General features: G+C 45.0%; 1 protein-coding gene across 1 annotated transcript in view; it reads left to right on the top strand.

The window, feature by feature from the left end:
• LOC141051169 (uncharacterized) overlaps positions 1-19,371 on the top strand; it is an 872,784-nt gene that overhangs the window by 719,183 nt on the left and 134,230 nt on the right. Inside the window, exon 31 of the mRNA XM_073548034.1 lies at positions 10,883-11,747. Within this exon, the coding sequence (XP_073404135.1) occupies positions 10,883-11,747 (865 nt within the window). The remainder of the gene's footprint in view (positions 1-10,882; positions 11,748-19,371) is intronic.

The following is a 19,371-nucleotide window of genomic DNA, read 5'->3' as shown; positions in this document are numbered from 1 at the left end:
AGCAAGGCCAGCCATGGCATGACAACAGCAGCTGGGCTCAGAAGGACTAACCAGATGTCTTGAAGCCAGGTAAGGCAGACTATTTTATAGACACACAGACTGACAGCACATTTGACTCAGTAAAGATGGAAAGTGGTAGCCGTCCAGATGTCCAATCCCTAGAGCAAGCCCAGGACCGTGTGAGTAAAGGGTTAGTAGGGTCTCTTACAGGTCTCCATATGCAGACATACAGGAGCCTCTTTCCTACACATATTTTGCAGGCCAAGGAAGCACCTAGGCAATCCACTACGGCCACCAAGCAGGAACCTAATAAATGCCCACTATGCTCGGCCAGATTCCCGCCGGGAGATACAAAGAAGCTATGTGAAGGCTGCATATCAGGACTCCTCAAACAGGAGCAATCCTCTCTCTTAGACAATATAAAGTTTATGATCCAAGAAGAGGTGCAGACTACAGTTGCAGCACCATCACAGTCCCCGCATCATAGGTGGCCTAGATGGGAACTGGAACAGAGTTCGAAGGAAGGAAATGTGTCGGACTACTCCGATCCTGACTCCTCCGATCCTGACTCCGGGGAATGTTCCTCGGCAGCTCTTCCAGAAGAAAGGAAGATATACCTTTTTTCCTCTGAAGACACTGACACGCTCCTACAAGCGGTCAGAAACACAATGAATGTTGAAGATTCTACAGAGCCACGAACAACCCAGAATGAGATGTTCGGTGGGCTAAGATCCCATAGGAATAGACTGTTTACCGTTAACAGGCACATAACGGAAATGATATTAGAAGAATGGGAAGAATCGGGGAAAAAGCTGGTAGTCCCAAAAGACTTCAAATATCGCCTCCCCTTTGATCCAGAAGAGACCAAGGTGTGAGAAACAGTCCCAAAAATCGACATACCCGTAGTCAGGGTGTCAAAGAAGACAACTATTCCCTTTGAGGATTCATCCATCCTTAAGGATCCGATGGATAAGAGATCAGAGGACCTCCTCAAGAAGGCCTGGTGTCACGATCTGGTTCAGGTTGGAGCCAGTGTTATTGCAACCACTAGAGGGAGCAAGGCAGGAAGAGTAGTCAGGTGAAGCCGAAAGTCAGTACACTGGATAAGCAATACTTTAGCAATGGAGCAGGCGGATAACGAAGTCAGAGGAAAAGCCAGAAGTCGGTACACGGGATCAGCGATACTTAGCAGATGGAGCAGGCGGATAACGAAGTCAGAGGAAAAGCCAGAAGTCGGTACACGGGATCAGCAATACTTAGCCGATGGAGCAGGTGGATAACGAAGTCAGAGGAAAAGCCAGAAGTCGGTACACGGGATCAGCGATACTTAGCAGATGGAGCAGCAGCAGCAGCAGCAGGAGAAGGAGCTTGACTACAGGCTGGAAGCACAATAATCACGCAATGAGGAAGTGTACTGGCTGAGGTTATATAGGGTGGGCAATTAGCAATCAATGGGCCAATTAGGAGAGCACAGGGTGGAGCTGATCAAGAACAAGAATCACTGGTATCTGGTTTCGCATGGGATCTTCCAAGCAGCCGCATAGCTCAGATGGTTGAGCTGCTGGCCAGCAGACAAGAGGTTCCAGGTTCAATTCCTGACAGTACTCCCCTCCTTCCAGGATGGCCTCTGGACATCTCAGGGGCTGGTTTATCTGGATACCTCTGATGGAAGATTCTTGTTAGCCTAGAAGCATGAACATTTTCCTCCGGTTCCCATGAGTTTTCTTCTGGTCCGTAACCCTTCCATTGCACAAGATACTGCAGGTTACCTCGGATTCTCCTAGAGTCCAGAATCTTCTCCACAATAAATTCTTCCTCGCCATGGACCCTTTCAGGTGGAGGAGGAGGCTGAGTTCTTCCTGGAAATGGATTTTCACAGAATGGTTTGAGCAGAGATACATGAAACACTGGGTGAATCTTAAGACTGCTGGGAAGTTCCAACCGGAAAGCAACTTTGTTAATTTGTGCAGCAATTTGGAAGGGTCCTATGAATTTTTGTCCCAATTTAGAAGATGGCACGTGTGTTTTTAGGTTTTTAGTGGACAACCAAACCTTGTCACCCACGTGCAGATTAGGAGGTTCTCTACGGTGTTTATTTGCTGCTTTTTTATAGTCTTCTTGGGCCTTTTGCAATATCTCAATTAATTTCTCCTGGGATTCCTTTAATCTGTTGAGTCGGTCAGCAACAGCAGGGGTAGAAGTTTCAAAAGGAAGATTAGGAATACATACTGGATGCAAGCCATAGTTAGCATAAAAAGGACTTTGGGCTGTAGAGCTGTGTTTAGCGTTGTTATAGGCAAATTCCGCTGTTGGTAAATAGTCCACCCAATCATCTTGAAGATATGAAATGAAGCAGCGGAGGTATTGGTCGAGAGTCTGGTTCGTCCTCTCCGTCTGGCCATTTGATTGCGGATGGAAAGACGTAGAAAGATTCACAGTGACTCCCACTGCAGAATCCGAGGCATCCACTTCAACAACAAATGGCAGTTCCGGATTTGGATGGACTAGTAGTGGTGCGGAGGTAAAAAGATTTTTTTAATTTGTCAAAAGCCTCCTGTGCCTCTGTAGACCAAAAAAAAACTTGGGTTTTCTTGGTTAGCAAGGTGATTGGCAGAATAATTTTTGAAAAGTTTTTAATGAATCTTCTGTAGAAGTTGGCGAAGCCAATGAAGCGCTGAACGTCTTTCAAATTCTTTGGGGGTGGCCAATCCACCACTGCATTGATCTTACCAGGATCCATGCTCAGACCTTCTGGGGAGATGACATATCCTAAAAATTGGATCGTGGGTTGTTCGAATTCACATTTCTCAAGTTTTATGTAGAGATGATTCTCCTGTAGACGTTCCAAGACTAACTGGACTTGCCTGCGATGCTCCTCCAAGGTATCTGAAAATATAAGAATGTCATCGAGATAAACAACAACAAATTGATCCAAAAAATCTCGAAACACATCATTAATGAAGTGCTGAAAGGTGGCTGGGGCGTTGCTAAGGCCAAAAGGCATCACTAGGTACTCAAAATGTCCGTATCTTGTTCTGAAGGCGGTCTTCCACTCATCTCCAGGGCGAATCCGTATGAGGTTGTAGGCCCCTCTCAGGTCCAGTTTAGTAAAAATTTTAGCAGAGCGGAGTCTTTCTAATAACTCTGGAATTAACGGAAGTGGGTAGCGATTTTTAACGGTAATTTTATTAATTTCCCTGTAATCGATACATGGCCGCAGAGTTGAGTCTTTCTTTTCAACAAAGAATAAGGGTGCCCCAGCTGGAGATGTAGAAGGTCGGATGAAGCCTTTCTCTAAGTTTTCATCCAGATACTCTCTCAGTACCTTCAGTTCTGGTTCAGAGAGATTGTAAATTCGCCCGAATGGAATAGTTGTTCCAGGAAGCAGCTCGATAGTGCAGTCATACGGACGATGAGGAGGCAATTGATCAGCTTTTTTCTTGCTGCAGACATCAGAAAATTGTTGGTATTGTGGTGGTAGTTTATCTTCCTTCGTATGAGAAATCTCAGATACTTGGATTTGTTTAGGAACAGGTGGATCACTATGGCAATTGTTCTTACAGTATTCTGAAGGGAAGGTAATGGTCCTTGAAGCCCAGTTGATAGAGGGGTTATGAGTTGAGAACCAGGGAACTCCTAGGATAACGGGAAATTTTGGAGAGGAAATCAGATGGAAACTGACAGTTTCGTGATGATCAGGTTCCATACAAATCTCAAGTTCAATCGTCTCATGAGTAACAGGTCCAGAAGATAAGGGTGATCCGTCCACCGTTTCCATTTCGATTGGTATGGATTTAGTTCTGCTTGAAATATTATTATCCAATGTGAATTTTAAGTCCATAAAATTCCCTCCTGCTCCAGAATCTAACAAGGCCGAACATCGTACTGTTTGGTTGCCCATTATGACCTGAATGGGAATGACAAAATGAGATGATGATGCACACATCTTGTTTTTCTCCTGCGTTACTGATGAAATCTTCTGCATACTAGGATATGGCTGTTGGGAGAGGTCTGTATCGCTTGCAGTCATGTCGTTTATGAAGGCTATAGTCCTTTTATTAGGACAATTGATGGCGAAATGACCTGAGCCCCCACAATAGAGACATAAATTTTCAGCCCGTCGCCTCTGCTTTTCTTGTGCTGAGAGCGGTTTTCGAATAACATCGATTTGCATCGGTTCAGACACACTTTGGGTCTTTTGTTCATGGTTAGACGAAGAGAAAGAAAAGGCAGGGTTATTTTCCAGTACTCGAAGTCTCTCCTTTCTCCGCTCGGTGAGCCTCTGGTCTATTCGAACACATAGGTGAATAAAGTCTTCCAACTGATCAGGGGTTTCGCCCCTGGCAAGCTCATCCTTTACTGACTCTGATAATCCTCGTCGAAACTGACTTCTCTGGGCCGCTGAGTTCCATGTGGTGTCGGCCACCCAGCGACGGAACTCTGATGTATATTCAGCGACCGAGCGTCGTCCTTGGCGTAAATTATGCAATTTGGTTTCTGCTGTGGCACAACGGTTTGGATCATCAAAAACTTGATTCATAGCTGTGATGAAGGAATCTAAGTTATTAAGGATGTCATAGTTCTTTTCCACATATGGTGAGGCCCATGCAAGAGCTTCATCAGTCAGGAGATTAATCAAAAAAAATACTTTCTTCCTATCGCTGGTAAATGGAGCAGGTTGCATTTGGAAGTATATCCGGCATTGGTTGAGGAATCCTCGGTACTGCTGACGATCCCCACTGAATTTTGCAGGCAGCGGCATTCGTGCGTTTGATTCTGGGCTTGAATTGCGCATGTCAAGAAGTTGCCTTTGTAGTTCAATTATTTCCTTTTGTTGGCCTGATACTACTGTTTGTAGTTTAGAATATTTTTCTTGGTAAGTGGTACAAAAACTTTGAAGTTCAGAAACTTGTTTTGTCAGGGTGGCTACAACGGACTCCATTTTGGCGCGTGATTATTCTGTCACGATCTGGTTCAGGTTGGAGCCAGTGTTATTGCAACCACTAGAGGGAGCAAGGCAGGAAGAGTAGTCAGGTGAAGCCGAAAGTCAGTACACTGGATAAGCAATACTTTAGCAATGGAGCAGGCGGATAGCGAAGTCAGAGGAAAAGCCAGAAGTCGGTACACGGGATCAGCAATACTTAGCCGATGGAGCAGCAGCAGGAGAAGGAGCTTGACTACAGGCTGGAAGCACAATAATCACGCAATGAGGAAGTGTACTGGCTGAGGTTATATAGGGTGGGCAATTAGCAATCAATGGGCCAATTAGGAGAGCACAGGGTGGAGCTGATCAAGAACAAGAATCACTGGTATCTGGTTTCGCATGGGATCTTCCAAGCAGCCGCATAGCTCAGATGGTTGAGCTGCTGGCCAGCAGACAAGAGGTTCCAGGTTCGATTCCTGACACCTGGGAAGCGTCAGCAGGCGTTATGAAGGCTGACATAGCAGCCACCTAGCTACCCAGATCAATAAGCTTATGGGTGGGTGAGCTAGAAGATCAGATTAGGGACAAAACCCCCAGAGAGGAAATTCTAAAATCACTACCGCTTCTGATGATGGCAACCGACTTCATGGCGGATGCCTCGGCAGAGTCAGTCTGCTTCACTGCAAGGAATAATGCCCTGTCTAACGCAACAAGACGAGCGTTGTGGCTAAGGTCCTGGACAGGAGACACTCAGTCAAAGAACAAATTGTGCTCCATACCATTCTCAGGACTTCATGTTTTCGGGCCCATATTGGATGAATTACTTGAGAAAGATTCCGACAAAAAGAAGGGCTTTCCGGAGGAAAAGCCTAAAAGAATTCAATCCTTTTGGAGGACCCGCTCCTATTCCAGGCAGGACTATAAAAGGAAAGGAAAGTCCGGCAGGTGGAGCTACCCAAAAGGGGGAAACGGGAAAAAACCAGGAGGAGAATATTGAACTATAATAAACCTGAAGCCACTAAATCAGTGGGTGACCAAGAAGAGATTCAAAATGGAATCTCTAAAAGCAGTCATATCATTAATAAAGGAGGACTCAGTGATGAGCACTTTAGATTTAAAGAGTGCCTACTACCACGTACCCATCCATACATCACGCCAGAGATTCCTCAGGTTCGCGATAAAGGACCTCTAGAAGATACAACACTACCAGTTCTGCTGCTTACCATTCGGACTAAGCTCCGTCTCCTGGGTCTTCACAAAACTTATGGCAGAGGTCATGGTCTATCTAAGAGAAAGGAATACTCACATCATACCATACTTGGACGACTTGCTGCTAGTGGCAGACTCTCCACAGCAGATGGAGAGAGACCTTACAACCACTGTATCAATCCTACAAAGTTTAGGATGGTTAATAAACTGGAAGAAGTCAAGTCTCAAACCAGAATGTGAAAAGGTGTTTCTCGGAGTCATCCTAAACTCAAAAAGAGAATGTTCCTTCCCCTGCACAAACAGCAGACACACACAGGAGGTTCAGAAGGTCCAAAGACGGTAGAACGTCTCCATAAGAAGGCCAGGAGAGTCCAGGGTCTCATGACTTCGTGCATTTCCAGTGTCCAGTGAAGCCAGTTCCATTCAAGGATCTTGCAACAAGAAGTCTTGACAGCTTGGGACAGCAAAGAATCATCACTAGACACAAACAGGAGAGTCTCTAAAGAAGTAAAGCAGTCTCTGTCCTGGTGGACGGACACACAAAACCTTGGGAAAGGAAGACCCTGGAAAGTGTTGCCGTGTATAAACATCACTACCGACGTCAGTCTCAGAGGTTGGGGGGGCTCACATGGAAGGTTGTTACCTCCAAGGAACATGGGGCCCATCAATACGCAACCGGTCCTCAAATTACAGAGAGCTCAGGGCAGTCTGGGAGGCACTAAAGGAATGCCAGAGAGAACTGAAGGGTCAGAATATCAAGATCTTCACAGACAATTCAACTACAGTTGCTTTCCTTCATCATCAAGGGGGGCCCAGACACCATCACCTGCAGGACCTAGCTCACAAAATCTTTCTCTGGGCAGAGAGCAGATAGTCAATAACGGCAGTTCACCTGAAAGGATCCAAAAATCAAGTGTCGGACTTCCTTAGCAGAGAGAAGGTCCAACCTCCAGAATAGTCACTAAACAAAGAAGTCTTTATACAGTTAACCCAGAACTGGGGGACACCAGAGATCAACTTATTTGCCTCAAAGAGGAACTCAAAAACAAGGAATTTTTTTCTCTCAATCCAGCAGACAACTCAACAGGGGTAGACACTTTGGCACAAGACTGGAACATGGATCTTGCTTACGCCTTCCCACCACTTTCTCTTATACCAAGTGTCCTAAGGAAGATCCAAGAAAGCAGAGCATCAGTAATATTGATTGTCCCTTACTGGCCCAATAAAAGCTGGTTCTCCCTACAAAGATGGATGGCACGGGAAGAGCCAATACTACTACCAGCAACACTGGACCTTCTACCCAGGGACCTCTAGTACATCAGAGACCAGAGATGCTACAGCTATCAGCCTGGATCCTGAGGTGGAGATCCTAAAATCAAAAGGGCTCTCTAGTGATATCTACTATGCAAGAGAGTAGGAAAACGGTAACCTCCGCCATATACCGGAAAATCTGGAAGGGGTTCTGTTCTCTGTGAACAGTACCAGTATCCATTACCCAAGGTACAAATATCCCCCATATTCTTGACTTCCTCCAAGCGGGCTTTGACAAAGGACTGAAGCCTAGTATGCTAAAAGTACAGGTGTCAGCCCTAGGTTCATATTTCGATTATCCACTAGCCAATCATCCCTGGGTGGTGAGGTTCATAAAAGCCATACAGCATATGAGACCCACAATCTGAAGCACAATACTGCCCTGGGATCTCAGCTTAGTCCTAAATGAGCGACACAAGGATTCATATGAACCACTAGTGCAGGCCCTCTTAAGATCAGTAACATTCAAATCTCTCTTTCTAGTAGCAATAACTACTGCGAGACGCATAGGGGAGATCCAGGCCCTGTCCATAGAACATCCATATTTAAAAATTCAGGTGAACTGCATTGTTTTAAAATTAAATACGGCCTTTCTTCCCAAAGTGGTTGCCAATTTCCACCGGAATCAGGAAACAGTACTACCTACTTTTTGCCAGAATTACAGCAACGAGAAAGAACGTTCTCTCCACCTCTTGGACGTTAAAAGAACCGTTCTTCAATACTTAAAACTCACAAAAGACTGGAGAGTGGACTGTAATCTCTTTGTCCAAGTGACAGGCTAAAACAAAGGGAAGAAGGCATCAAAAGCTACCCTGGCCAGATGGTTGAAGTCAACTATTGGGGCAGCTTATGTGTCGGCGAGAAACTCTGCCAGAAACCCTTAGGGCCCATTGTCTAAGAGCTGTTTCTGCCTCATGGGCAGAGAGCGCGGGAGCATCCATGGACCAGATCTGCAGAGCTGTAACCTGGTCTAAATGTAATACCTTTTGTAAACATTACAAATTGGATGTTATGGCAAGTCATCAAACGGCCTTTGGGAGGAAAGTCCTTCATGCTGTAATCCCGCCCTAGTTGGATTAATTTGGTAATTCTCCTGGTAGTGCTGTCAGGAGGGACGTCCTGGAAAGTAGGAATTAGTCCTACCAGTAATAGTATTTCCAGGAGTCCATCATGACAGCACCTCTAATATACCCTCCCTTGAATTTCCAGTCTGATATGTGATGTAAACATGTGTAGAAGGACCTTCAATAAAATTGTGTTGCATCCATCCTGGTGTGGTAGTTAGAAAATCACTGAAGGGTGTTAGTGGGGAGGGGCTATTTAACTTCTGTGTTCCTGTCCCTATCATGGATAAGAAGGACAACCTCCTGGTGGTGCTGTCATGATGGACTCCTGGAAATACCATTACCGGTAGGACTAATTCCTACTTTTTCCACAAAAATGATCTTTTCATCCTCAAATTTTTATTTTCCAAAGGGTAACAGGAGAAATTAGACTCCCAAAGTTGTTGTGCAATTTGTATTGAGTATGCTGATACCCCATATGTGGGGGTAAACCACTGTTTGGGTGCACGGCAGGGCTCGGAAGGGAGGGAGCACCGTTTGACTTTTTGAACAGAAAATTGGCTGGAATCAATGGTGGCGCCATGTCGTGTTTGGAGACCCCCTGATGTACCTAAACAGTGGAAACCCCCCAATTATAACTCCAACCCTAACCCCAACACATCCCTAACCCTAATCCCAACCTTAACCATAACCGCACCCCTAATCCCAACCCTAACCATAACCCTAAGCACAAACTTAACCCTAACACACCCCTATCCCTAATCCCAACCCTAACCATAACCCTAACCACAAACTTAACACTAACACACACCCAACCCTAATCCCAAGCCTAACCACAACCCTAACCCCAACACACCCCTAACCTAACCCTAATACACCCCTAATCCCAACCCTAACCCTTACCACAAACCTAACACTAACACACCCCTAACCCTGATTCCAACCCTAACCCTTACCACAAACCTAACACTAACACAACCGTAACCTTAATCCCAACACTAATCATAACCCTAACCTTAACACTTAGTGACCAAGCCATTTTTTACAATTCTGACCCCTGTCACTTTATGAGGTTATAACTCTAATAATCTTAATAATCTTTATTTTTATATAGTGCTAACATATTCCGCAGCGCTTTACAGTTTGCACACATTATCATCACTGTCCCCAATGGGGCTCACAATCTAAATTCCCTATCAGTATGTCTTTGGAATGTGGGAGGAAACCCAAGCAAACACGGGAAGAACATACAAACTCCTTGCAGATGTTGTCCTTGGTGGGATAACTCTGGAATTCTTTAACGGATCCCGCTGATTCTGAGACTGTTTTTTTCGGAATATATTGTGCTTCATGTTAGTGGTAAAATTTCTTCGCTATGACTTACATTTATTTATTAAAAAAAAATGGAAATATGGCAAAAATTTTGAAAATTTTGCAATTTGCAAAATCTTAATTTTTATGCTTTTAAATCTGAGAGAGATGTCACAAAATACTTAATAAATAAAATTCCCCACATGTCTACTCTACATCAGCACAATTTTGGAATCAAAATTTTTTTTGTTAGGAAGTTCTAAGAGATAAAAGTTGACTAGTAATTTCTCATTTTTACAGCAAAATTTACAAAATCATTTTTTCAGAGACCACATCACATTTGATGTCACTTTGATGGGTGTACATGACAGAAAATACCCAAAAGTGATACTACTCTAAAAACTGCACCCCTCAAGGTGCTCAAAACCACATTCAAAAGTTTATTAACCCTTTACGTGCTTCACTGGAATTGAAGCAATGTGGAAGGAAAAGGGAAGAGGTTAGCCACAGAAACTTAGTTACATATAAATTAACTGATTATTGGTGCATACATGTGTGCATAATCTTTATGCTATGTAGGTGATTTACGAATAAATCAGGGACTAGCAACTGTAGCTTGCAGAGGACAATGTTGCAATTTTTTTTTGCAGATTCCTCAGTGCACCCATATTTGTGTTGGAAGGCAGTGTCTCTGTTCACGTCTAAAAATATAAAGGGAGGGTACGAGGCAGACACCACATAATAGTACTGATGTACAGGCTCATTTAAGAGTCTCTGCTGAACATGTAACTTCAGATGATTAGTGACAAACACAGTAAATCGTGAACCAATGGAAAAGATGGCTTCAACAAAGAAGTGAAAAATTGATATCACTACCTGGTGGCCTAACATCATAATCTACTAGTCCCTTCTTTGTGGGCTATGGTTTTAGTCATTTTGTAACTGAATTGCAATTATAATTTGTATGGGATTGTTATAAATAATAGAATAGAAATATTAACATCATTTCAAGGCTGTGTTACTGAAAAATAAAATCCGATTTATTATTATTATTTTCCTGCAGATGTTCATGGTAGAAAACAAGATACATATGAAGAGCATGCCATTATCCCAGATATGACTTCAGCCCACCACAGTAAAGATCTATTATCTGATACTTTTCAACAGGTCTTTTTTTCAGCTTCATCAAAGACCAATATGCTAGTCAAAAGTCAAAGATGGCCTGTTGAACATGAAATATCTCATTTAAGGCAGAAAACATTTTCATGTTTAGAATGTGGGAAAAGTTTTAATCTGAAATCAAGTTTTGTAAGACATCGGAAAATTCACACAGGGGGAAAGCCATTTTCATGTTCCGAATGTGGGAGATGTTTTAATCGGAAAACAAATCTTGCTTCACATCAGCGTATTCACACTGGGAAGAAGCCATTTTCATGCCCAGAATGTGGGAAATATTTTACTCGGAATACAAATCTTGTTAAACATCAGAGAATTCACACAGGAAGGAAGCCATTTTCATGTTCCGAATGTGGAAACTGGTTTAAATTTAAATGCAGTCTTGTTAGACATCAAAAAACTCACACAGGGGAGAAGCCATTTTCATGTTCAGAATGTGGAAACTGTTTTAAAGAGAAATCTAGTCTTGTTCAACATCAAAGAACTCACACAGGGGAGAAGCCATTTTCATGTTCAGAGTGCGCAAAATGTTTTGCAGAGAAATCAAAACTTGTTAAACATTTTAGAATTCACACAGGGGAGAAGCCATATTCATGTTTAGAATGTGGGAAATGTTTTAACCAGAAGTCACATCTTGTTTTACATCAGAGAATTCACACAGGGGAGAAGCCATATTCATGTTCAGAATGTGGGAAATGTTTTTCGGACAAATCAAGTTTTGTTAGACATAAAAAAACACACACAATGAAGTAGCCATTTCAATAAATACATATACAGTATCAAAAATCACAGAGTCTGGCTATGGATACAAGTTCAAGAGTGGAAGCACCATCAGCTACCTCCTCTACATGAATGACATCAAGCTGTGTTTGAAAAACGAACGAGATATCGATTCACTGATCCACCTGACAAAGATCTACAGTGGAGATTCCTTAGGATAGATTCATGGACTTCAGTGCGCTGCTAGACAAATTCACTAATCCAGGTTGTGAGAAAGATTAACTGTTTATTTCCCAACGCGTTTCAAAGTGTATACCACTTCTTCATCAGGGGATGACATATATGTCATATTTGCGTTGGGAAATAAACAGTTAATCTTTCTCACAACCTGGATTAGTGAATTTGTCTAGCAGCGCACTGAAGTCCATGAATCTATCCTAAGGAATCTGAAGTTTTACGGTCACAGAGCTGACCTTTGGACGTGCAGCAAGCTGACTACGATCTTACATGCCTGAACCTCTCCTGAAAAGGGTGAGTAGATTCTAATTTATTCTTCTAACAATAACCCGGATAAGACCCTATTGCGCTTTTTGTTCCTTTAGTTTGATTGCATTGAAGGATCTACAGTGAAGACATCGGGATGTCCTTCAGACTACAGAAGTGCAGCCGGTTGGTAATAAAGAGAGGCAAGGTAGTCAAGACCAATTGAGTGGAATTACCAGCAGGGCAAGTAGCAGATGTACAGACATACTACAAGTATCTCGGCATCCCACAGGGATACGGTAACCATGATGAGGAGGCAAGGAAAGCAGCAACATCCAAATAACATCAAACGGTAAGACAGGTTCTGAAGAGCCAGTTCAATGGGAAGAATAAAATCCATGCCATCAATACATATGTCCGGCAATTTATCAGATACCCTCTTGGCATAGTGTGCTGGCCAAAAGAAGAGATGGAAGCTGCAGATGTGAAGACACGAAAGCTCCTCACAATGCATGGAGGTCTTCACCCTAAGTCTATCACCCAAAGACTGTATAGCAACAGAAAGGAGGGTGGTCGAGGCTGGATAAGCGTCCAAGCCACCATCACAGATGAAACAAGGAGTATCCAGGAATACATCAGAAGAATGGCGCCAAAAGATGAGATGCTGAGAGAAAGCCTAAGGCAGCAACAACAGATCTGGAAGGAAGTACTGGAACATGAAGCGCCTTGGCAAGACAAGCCGTTGCATGGTATGTACAATTGTCAGATAATGGAGGTGGCTGACATAGAGAAATCCTACCAATAGCTGGAGAAAGCTGGACTCGGACAGCACAGAGGCACTCATCATAGCAGCACAAGAGTAACCACTAAGTACCAGTTCCATAGAAGCAGGAATCTACCACACAAGACAAGACCCAAGGTGCAGACTATGCAAAGAAACCTCAGAAACCGTCCAACACATAGTGTCAGGATGCAAAATGCAAGCAGGAACAGCGTATACTGAACACCACAACCAAGTAGCGGGAATTTTATACAGGAACATCTGCACAGCATATAGGCTAAGTCCTCCTAAGTCCAGGTGGGAGACCCCAGAAAAAGTGTTGGAGAATGAAAGGGATAAAATCCTCTTGGATTTCAAGATCCAGATGGATAAGCAGGTGTTGGCTAACCAACCAGACATTGTCATAGTAGACGAGGACCAGAAGACAGCAATGATAATAGATGTGGCAGTACCAAGTGACAGCAACATCAGGAAGTAGGAATATGAGAAGCTGGCAAAATGCCAGGGCCTCAAAGGAGAACTGGAGAAGATGTGGAAGGTGAAGGCAACAGTGATTCCAGTGGTAATAGGAGCACTTGGAGCAGTGACCCCTAAGTTGGCAGAATGTCTACAACAGATCCCAGGAGCAACATCTGAGCTATCTGTCCAGAAATACACAATACTGGGAACAATTCTGTGCAGAACCCTTAAACTCCCAGGCCTCTGTTAGAGGACCCGAGAATGAGACCGCTAAAATCAAACAGCTAAATCAAATGGTCATTACTCCATGCTAATTCTCTTGGATCTCTCTGCAGCATTCGACACTGTGGATCATCAGCTCCTCCTCACTATGCTCCGTTCCATTGGCCTCAAGGACACCGTTCTCTCATGGTTCTCCTCCTATCTCTCCGACCGCTCCTTTACTGTATCTTTTGCCGGTTCCTCCTCCTCTCACTTTCCCCTTACTGTTGGGGTTCCTCAAGGATCGGTTCTAGGCCCCCTCCTCTTCTCCTTGCCCCTATTGGTCAAACAATCAGTACACTGTGTTCCAAATTATTATGCAAATGATATTTTTCTATGATTTTCCTAAATAGTCGGTACAAATGACAGTCAGTCTAATAAAAGTCATCACCCGTTAGAGTATACATCGAATTTTATTGAAGAAACCTCCCAATAATAACAGTATAATCTCCAAAATGAATAAAAACTCAAATTGCACTGTTCCAAATTATTAGGCACAGTAGAATTTCTAAACATTTGATATGTTTTAAAGAACTGAAAATGCTCATTTGTGGAATTTGCAGCATTAGGAGGTCACATTCTCTAAACAAAAAAGCTACTTAACTCCAAAACATCCTAACAGGCCAAGTTATATGTTAACATAAGAACCCTTCTTTGATATCACCTTCACAATTCTTGCATCCATTGAACTTGTGAGTTTTTTGGAGAGTTTCTGCTTGTATTTCTTTGCATGAAGTCAGAATAGCCTCCCAGAGCTGCTGTTTTGATGTGAACTGCCTCCCACCCTCATAGATCTTCTGCTTGATGATACTCCAAAGGTTCTCTATAGGGTTGAGGTCAGGGGAAGATGGTGGCCAAACCATGAGTTTATCTCCTTTTATGCCCATAGCAGTCAATGACTCAGAGGTATTCTTTGCAGCATGAGATGGTGCATTGTCATGCATGAAAATGATTTTGCTTCTGAAGGCACGTTTCTGCTTTCTATACCATGGAAGACAGCTGTCAGTCAGAAACTCGATATACTTTGCAAAGGTCATTTTCACACCTTCAGGAACCTTAAAGAGCCCTACCAGCTGTTTCCCCATGATTCCGGCCCAAAACATGACTCTTCCACCTCCTTGCTGATGTCGCAGCCTTGTTGGGACATAGTGGTCATCCACCAAACATCCACTACTCCATCCATCTGAACCATCCAGGGTTGCTCGACACTCATCAGTAGAGTTGAGCGACTTTTGTTTTTTTAGGGTCGAGTTTCGTTTCGTGAAACCCGACTTTTCCAAAAGTCGGGTCGAGCAAGATCGGCCGATTATAGGGAAAAGTCGGGGTCGTCCCGAAACACGAAACCCAATGTAAGTCAATGGGGAATAAAAGTTGGCAGTGAGAGGAGGACAGGAAACACACCTACAGTGCTCATTTGAATGCCAAAAGCATCAATTCTTCTTACTTAAGCTTGTCAACCTTAATTAACTTCATAATACAAGTTACGCACTGAAAAATGGGGGTTATTTGGCTAAAGTTGTGGGGGGGGTAGGGCTGGCTCCAGGTTTTCATGTGCCCTGGGCGAAAGAGCGCCCCTTTAACACATACCACAACTCATCATGCTCCGATACGGCAGAGAAATAGCGGTATAGTACAATGAAAAATACTTCACTTTTTACATCTCATGACGAGGCTCATCTATTTCTCCATACAGAATCATTGGTCCCATATAATGTTTGATACAGTATATGATGAGCTCCACATAATGCTACAGTATATCTTGGTCCCCATGGATGAAGCTCCACTGTCTTATGGGCCCAAATAATGCTCCAAACATAATGGGCCCCATTTCTAATGCTCTAGTGTATAATGGGCCCTGTAAATGCTGCTCCAGTGTCTGATGTCCACCTTTGGAATGTTCCAGTGTATGGTGGGCCCCATCTATCATTCTCCAGAGTATAGTGCTCCCCAAAAATTGCTGTCCCAACATTGAAAACAATCAAATAAGTCTCCTCGCTAGGGAATCCCTGTACTAGTCTGGACTCCTCGTCGTCCCCATCTTCCATCTCACTGCACAGTATTTCAACCTTGCAAGTGCTGTGATCCTGAGCAAGCAGGGGGGGGGCCCACTCGTTGGCGACGGCACTGGCACAGGGCCCCTGATAGTACGGTGGTGTGTCTGATGGCGGGTGGGCCGAACCTGCACTTTCATCTGCAGCTTCCTCTTTGTCACCGTGTAAGATGGAACTGTATATGGGAAGGGTAACCTGAGTTTCATCAGGGTCAGATTCAGGCCGTGTAGCGTGCGAGGGGAATGTAGTGGTCTGGGTCAATGTACCAGCAGATTCATCGAGCAGTGGCTGGGCATCAGTGCACTTGTGTCACCCCCAGGAGTACGGTCGCCACAGTGGCATTACCTTCCTCCTAGGGAGTGTGATGTCATGCTTGGGAGCAACGAAGGATCTCTCTAGCAGGTTAACTGATTGGGCGGCGTTATTCCCACGAGTCAAGACCCTCCAAACAGCGTTCATGAAGGCAAAGTGTTTGTTTTACGTGGGCAGTATGGTTGCAAAGCTGAACCTTAAAGGAATGTCCAGAAGGGCACCACCAGGAGTGGAGCCTACGGTTAAATTCGACTCCACCTGGGAAACCTCAACCATGCCAGCTACAGAACAGATGCACACATTGCAAGCTTAATTCCGTTAACGAACGAGACTCCGTCATGCCCCGCGGTCCGAGTCCGGCTTACTAGAGGGACACGTGAGGCTCTGGCACATGAGATTGGCCAATAACTGGTGTGTCATGCCCTTACATGTCCGTGGCTGCATGTGCGCTACACTGAAAATGCCAGCGTTTGTCGCTTACAGGTGCAGATAACCCGCTGAACAACGTTAGTGATGGGGATCACTGATTACAATTATTACCCGCGAACGATGATTTCCCAGTAAGTGCAGGTCAACCGCAGTTCCGGAATTAGGCCTAACCGTCATTCCTGAAAAAATGAAAAACTTACGTGTGCAAACCGTTCTCACGCCCAGTATGGATTACACGTGATTGCACAAAGGTGAGAAAGGGTACCGTATCCCCGGATAACATGTATGGATAGCGTACACATTCAAAATATATGTCTATACATCAGGAGGCAGGCTCAGATGGTGTCAGGCCCAGTATGGATTGCACGTGATTGCACAAAGGTGAGAAAGGGTACCGTATCCCAGGATAACATGTATGGATAGCGTACACATTCAAAATATATGTCTATACATCAGGAGGCAGGCTCAGACGCTGTCAGGCCCAGTATGGATTGCACGTGATTGCACAAAGGTGAGAAAGGGTACCGTATCCCCGGATAACATGTATGGATAGCGTACACATTCAAAAGATATGTCTATACATCAGGAGGCAGGCTCAGACGGTATTAGGCCCAGTATGGCTTGCACGTGATTGCACAAAGGTGAGAAAGGGTACTGTATCCCCGGATAACATGTATGGATAGCGTACACATTCAAAATATATGTCTATACATCAGGAGGCAGGCTCAGACGGTGTCAGGCCCAGTATGGATTGCACATGATTGCACAAAGGTGAGAAAGGGTACCGTATCCCCGGATAACATATATGGATAGCGTACACATTCAAAAGATATGTCTATACATCAGGAGGCAGGCTCAGACGGTGTTAGGCCCAGTATGGCTTGCACGTGATTGCACAAAGGTGAGAAAGGGTACCGTATCCCCGGATAACATGTATGGATAGCGTACACATTCAAAATATATGTCTGTACATCAGGAGGCAGGCTCAGACGGCATCAGGCACAGTATGGATTTGACGGCCCAGACTACACAGCGGAGGAGCAGGGAGAGGTAAAGATTGCAAATGCTGGGGCCCTGCCCTAGCAAGGGGGGCCCACTCGTCGGTACTGGCACTGGGCCCCTCATAGTATGGCGGTGTGTCTGACGGCGGGTGTGCACCACCACCGTCAGAGACACTTGATTGCACTATGAGGGACCCTGTGCCAGTGCCCGCGCCCAAGAGTCGGCCTACCCACCTGTCCAGGGCAACGGCACTCGCACGGTGTCGTGCGCTAGGTGGTGACCCCGGCCATGGGGGGGGGAGGCAGCACAGTTAGGGAGTTTTAGAAAGTGGCATATGTTGATGTTGGACATTCAGCTGATGCAAAAGGCGAAATAGGTCAAGTCCCAGGAAGAGGTGGACCAAAGCAAGCCATTTTTCTGTCACCCTATGTGTCATCAGGGGAAGATGGGACAAAATCCTTGGAAACCCATGCATGGTTCATTTTAATGAAGGTTAGATCATCCACATTTTGGGTTGACAGACGGGTCCTTTTTTTCTGTCAGGATTGATCCAGCTGCACTGAAGACTCTTTCCGATAGCACACTTGCAGCTGGGCAAGCGAGCTCCTGTAAGGCATATTGGGCCAATTCAGGCCAGGTGTCCAGTTTAGCGGCCCAATAGTCAAAGGGGAATGACCTGTGTGGGAGAACATCGATATGGGAGGAAAAGTAGTTTGTAACCATAGTTGACAACTGCTGTCTCCTGTCACTTTCCATCGATGCTGTATTACCAGTTGTGTGAGCGGTACTTGAAAAATCAGTCCACAACATTGTCATGAAACCCCTGTCTCCAACGCCACTTCTGCTGTGTGCACCATGCCAAGCTGCCCCCAGCCCGTACGGCTCGTGTGAGAACCATCACCGCTGCTGTGTGCTGGGAATGCCTCAAGCAACCGATTTACCAGAGTTGCTTGTTTATTAGCCAATATTAGGTCAAGGTTCTCCTGTGGCATGATGTTTTGTAATTTGCCTTTATAGCATGGATCCAGGATGCTGGCCAACCAGTAGTCGTCATCGTTCATCATTTTGGCAATGCGGGGGTCCCTTTTTCGGATCCGCAAGGCATAATCTGACATGTGGGCCAATGTTCCCGGTGTCAATGATGCACTGCGAGTGCTGGTTGGAGGAGCACTTTCTGGCAAATCCACATCCCTCCAGTCACGCACAAACCCTGTACCAGACCTTGCCACGCCAACATTTTCACTTGCCCCATGAGATGCATCCTCCTCCCCTAAGTAATCATCCCCATCATCATCCTCCTCCTCCTCTTCTTCCTCCAACTCGTCCAGGAGAGGTCCCTGAGCAGACAATGGCTGAATGTCATCAAGGATTCCCTCCACCTCTTCCTCCTCGTCAACATTGGCTGCAGACGCCTGCTCCTTAAGGTGCGTCAAAGTTTGCATGAGCAGACGCATAAGTGGGATGCTCATGCTTAGGATGGCGTCGTCTGCGCTTACCAGCCGTGTGCATTCCTCAAAACACTGAAGGACTTTACAGAGGTCTTTCAGCTTCAACCACTGCACACCTGTCAACTCCATGTCTGCTCTCAAAGTGCCTGGCCGTGTATCCTCCCACAAATGCATTATGGCCTGCCTCTGCTCGCACAGCCGCTCCACCATGTGCAGGGTGGAGTTCCACCTTGTTGCAATGTCGATAATGAGGCGGTGGTTGGGAAGGTGGAGCAATCGCTGCAGCTTCTGCATACGAACGGAGTGTACAGGCGACCGGCGGATGTGCGCGCACAGTCTTCGCACGTTCTGGAGCAGGGCTGTTAACTCCGGATAATTTTTGAGGAAGCACTGCACCACCAGGTTCAAGGTGTGAGCCAAGCAAGGTATG

This window comes from Dendrobates tinctorius, unplaced genomic scaffold, assembly GCF_039654945.1.
Source record: "Dendrobates tinctorius isolate UK_male_01 unplaced genomic scaffold, ASM3965494v1 ptg000155l, whole genome shotgun sequence".
Classification (NCBI taxonomy): domain Eukaryota; kingdom Metazoa; phylum Chordata; class Amphibia; order Anura; family Dendrobatidae; genus Dendrobates; species Dendrobates tinctorius.
The sequence above is the reverse complement of the archived record's forward strand: the minus strand, read 5'-3'. Positions and strand labels throughout refer to the sequence as shown.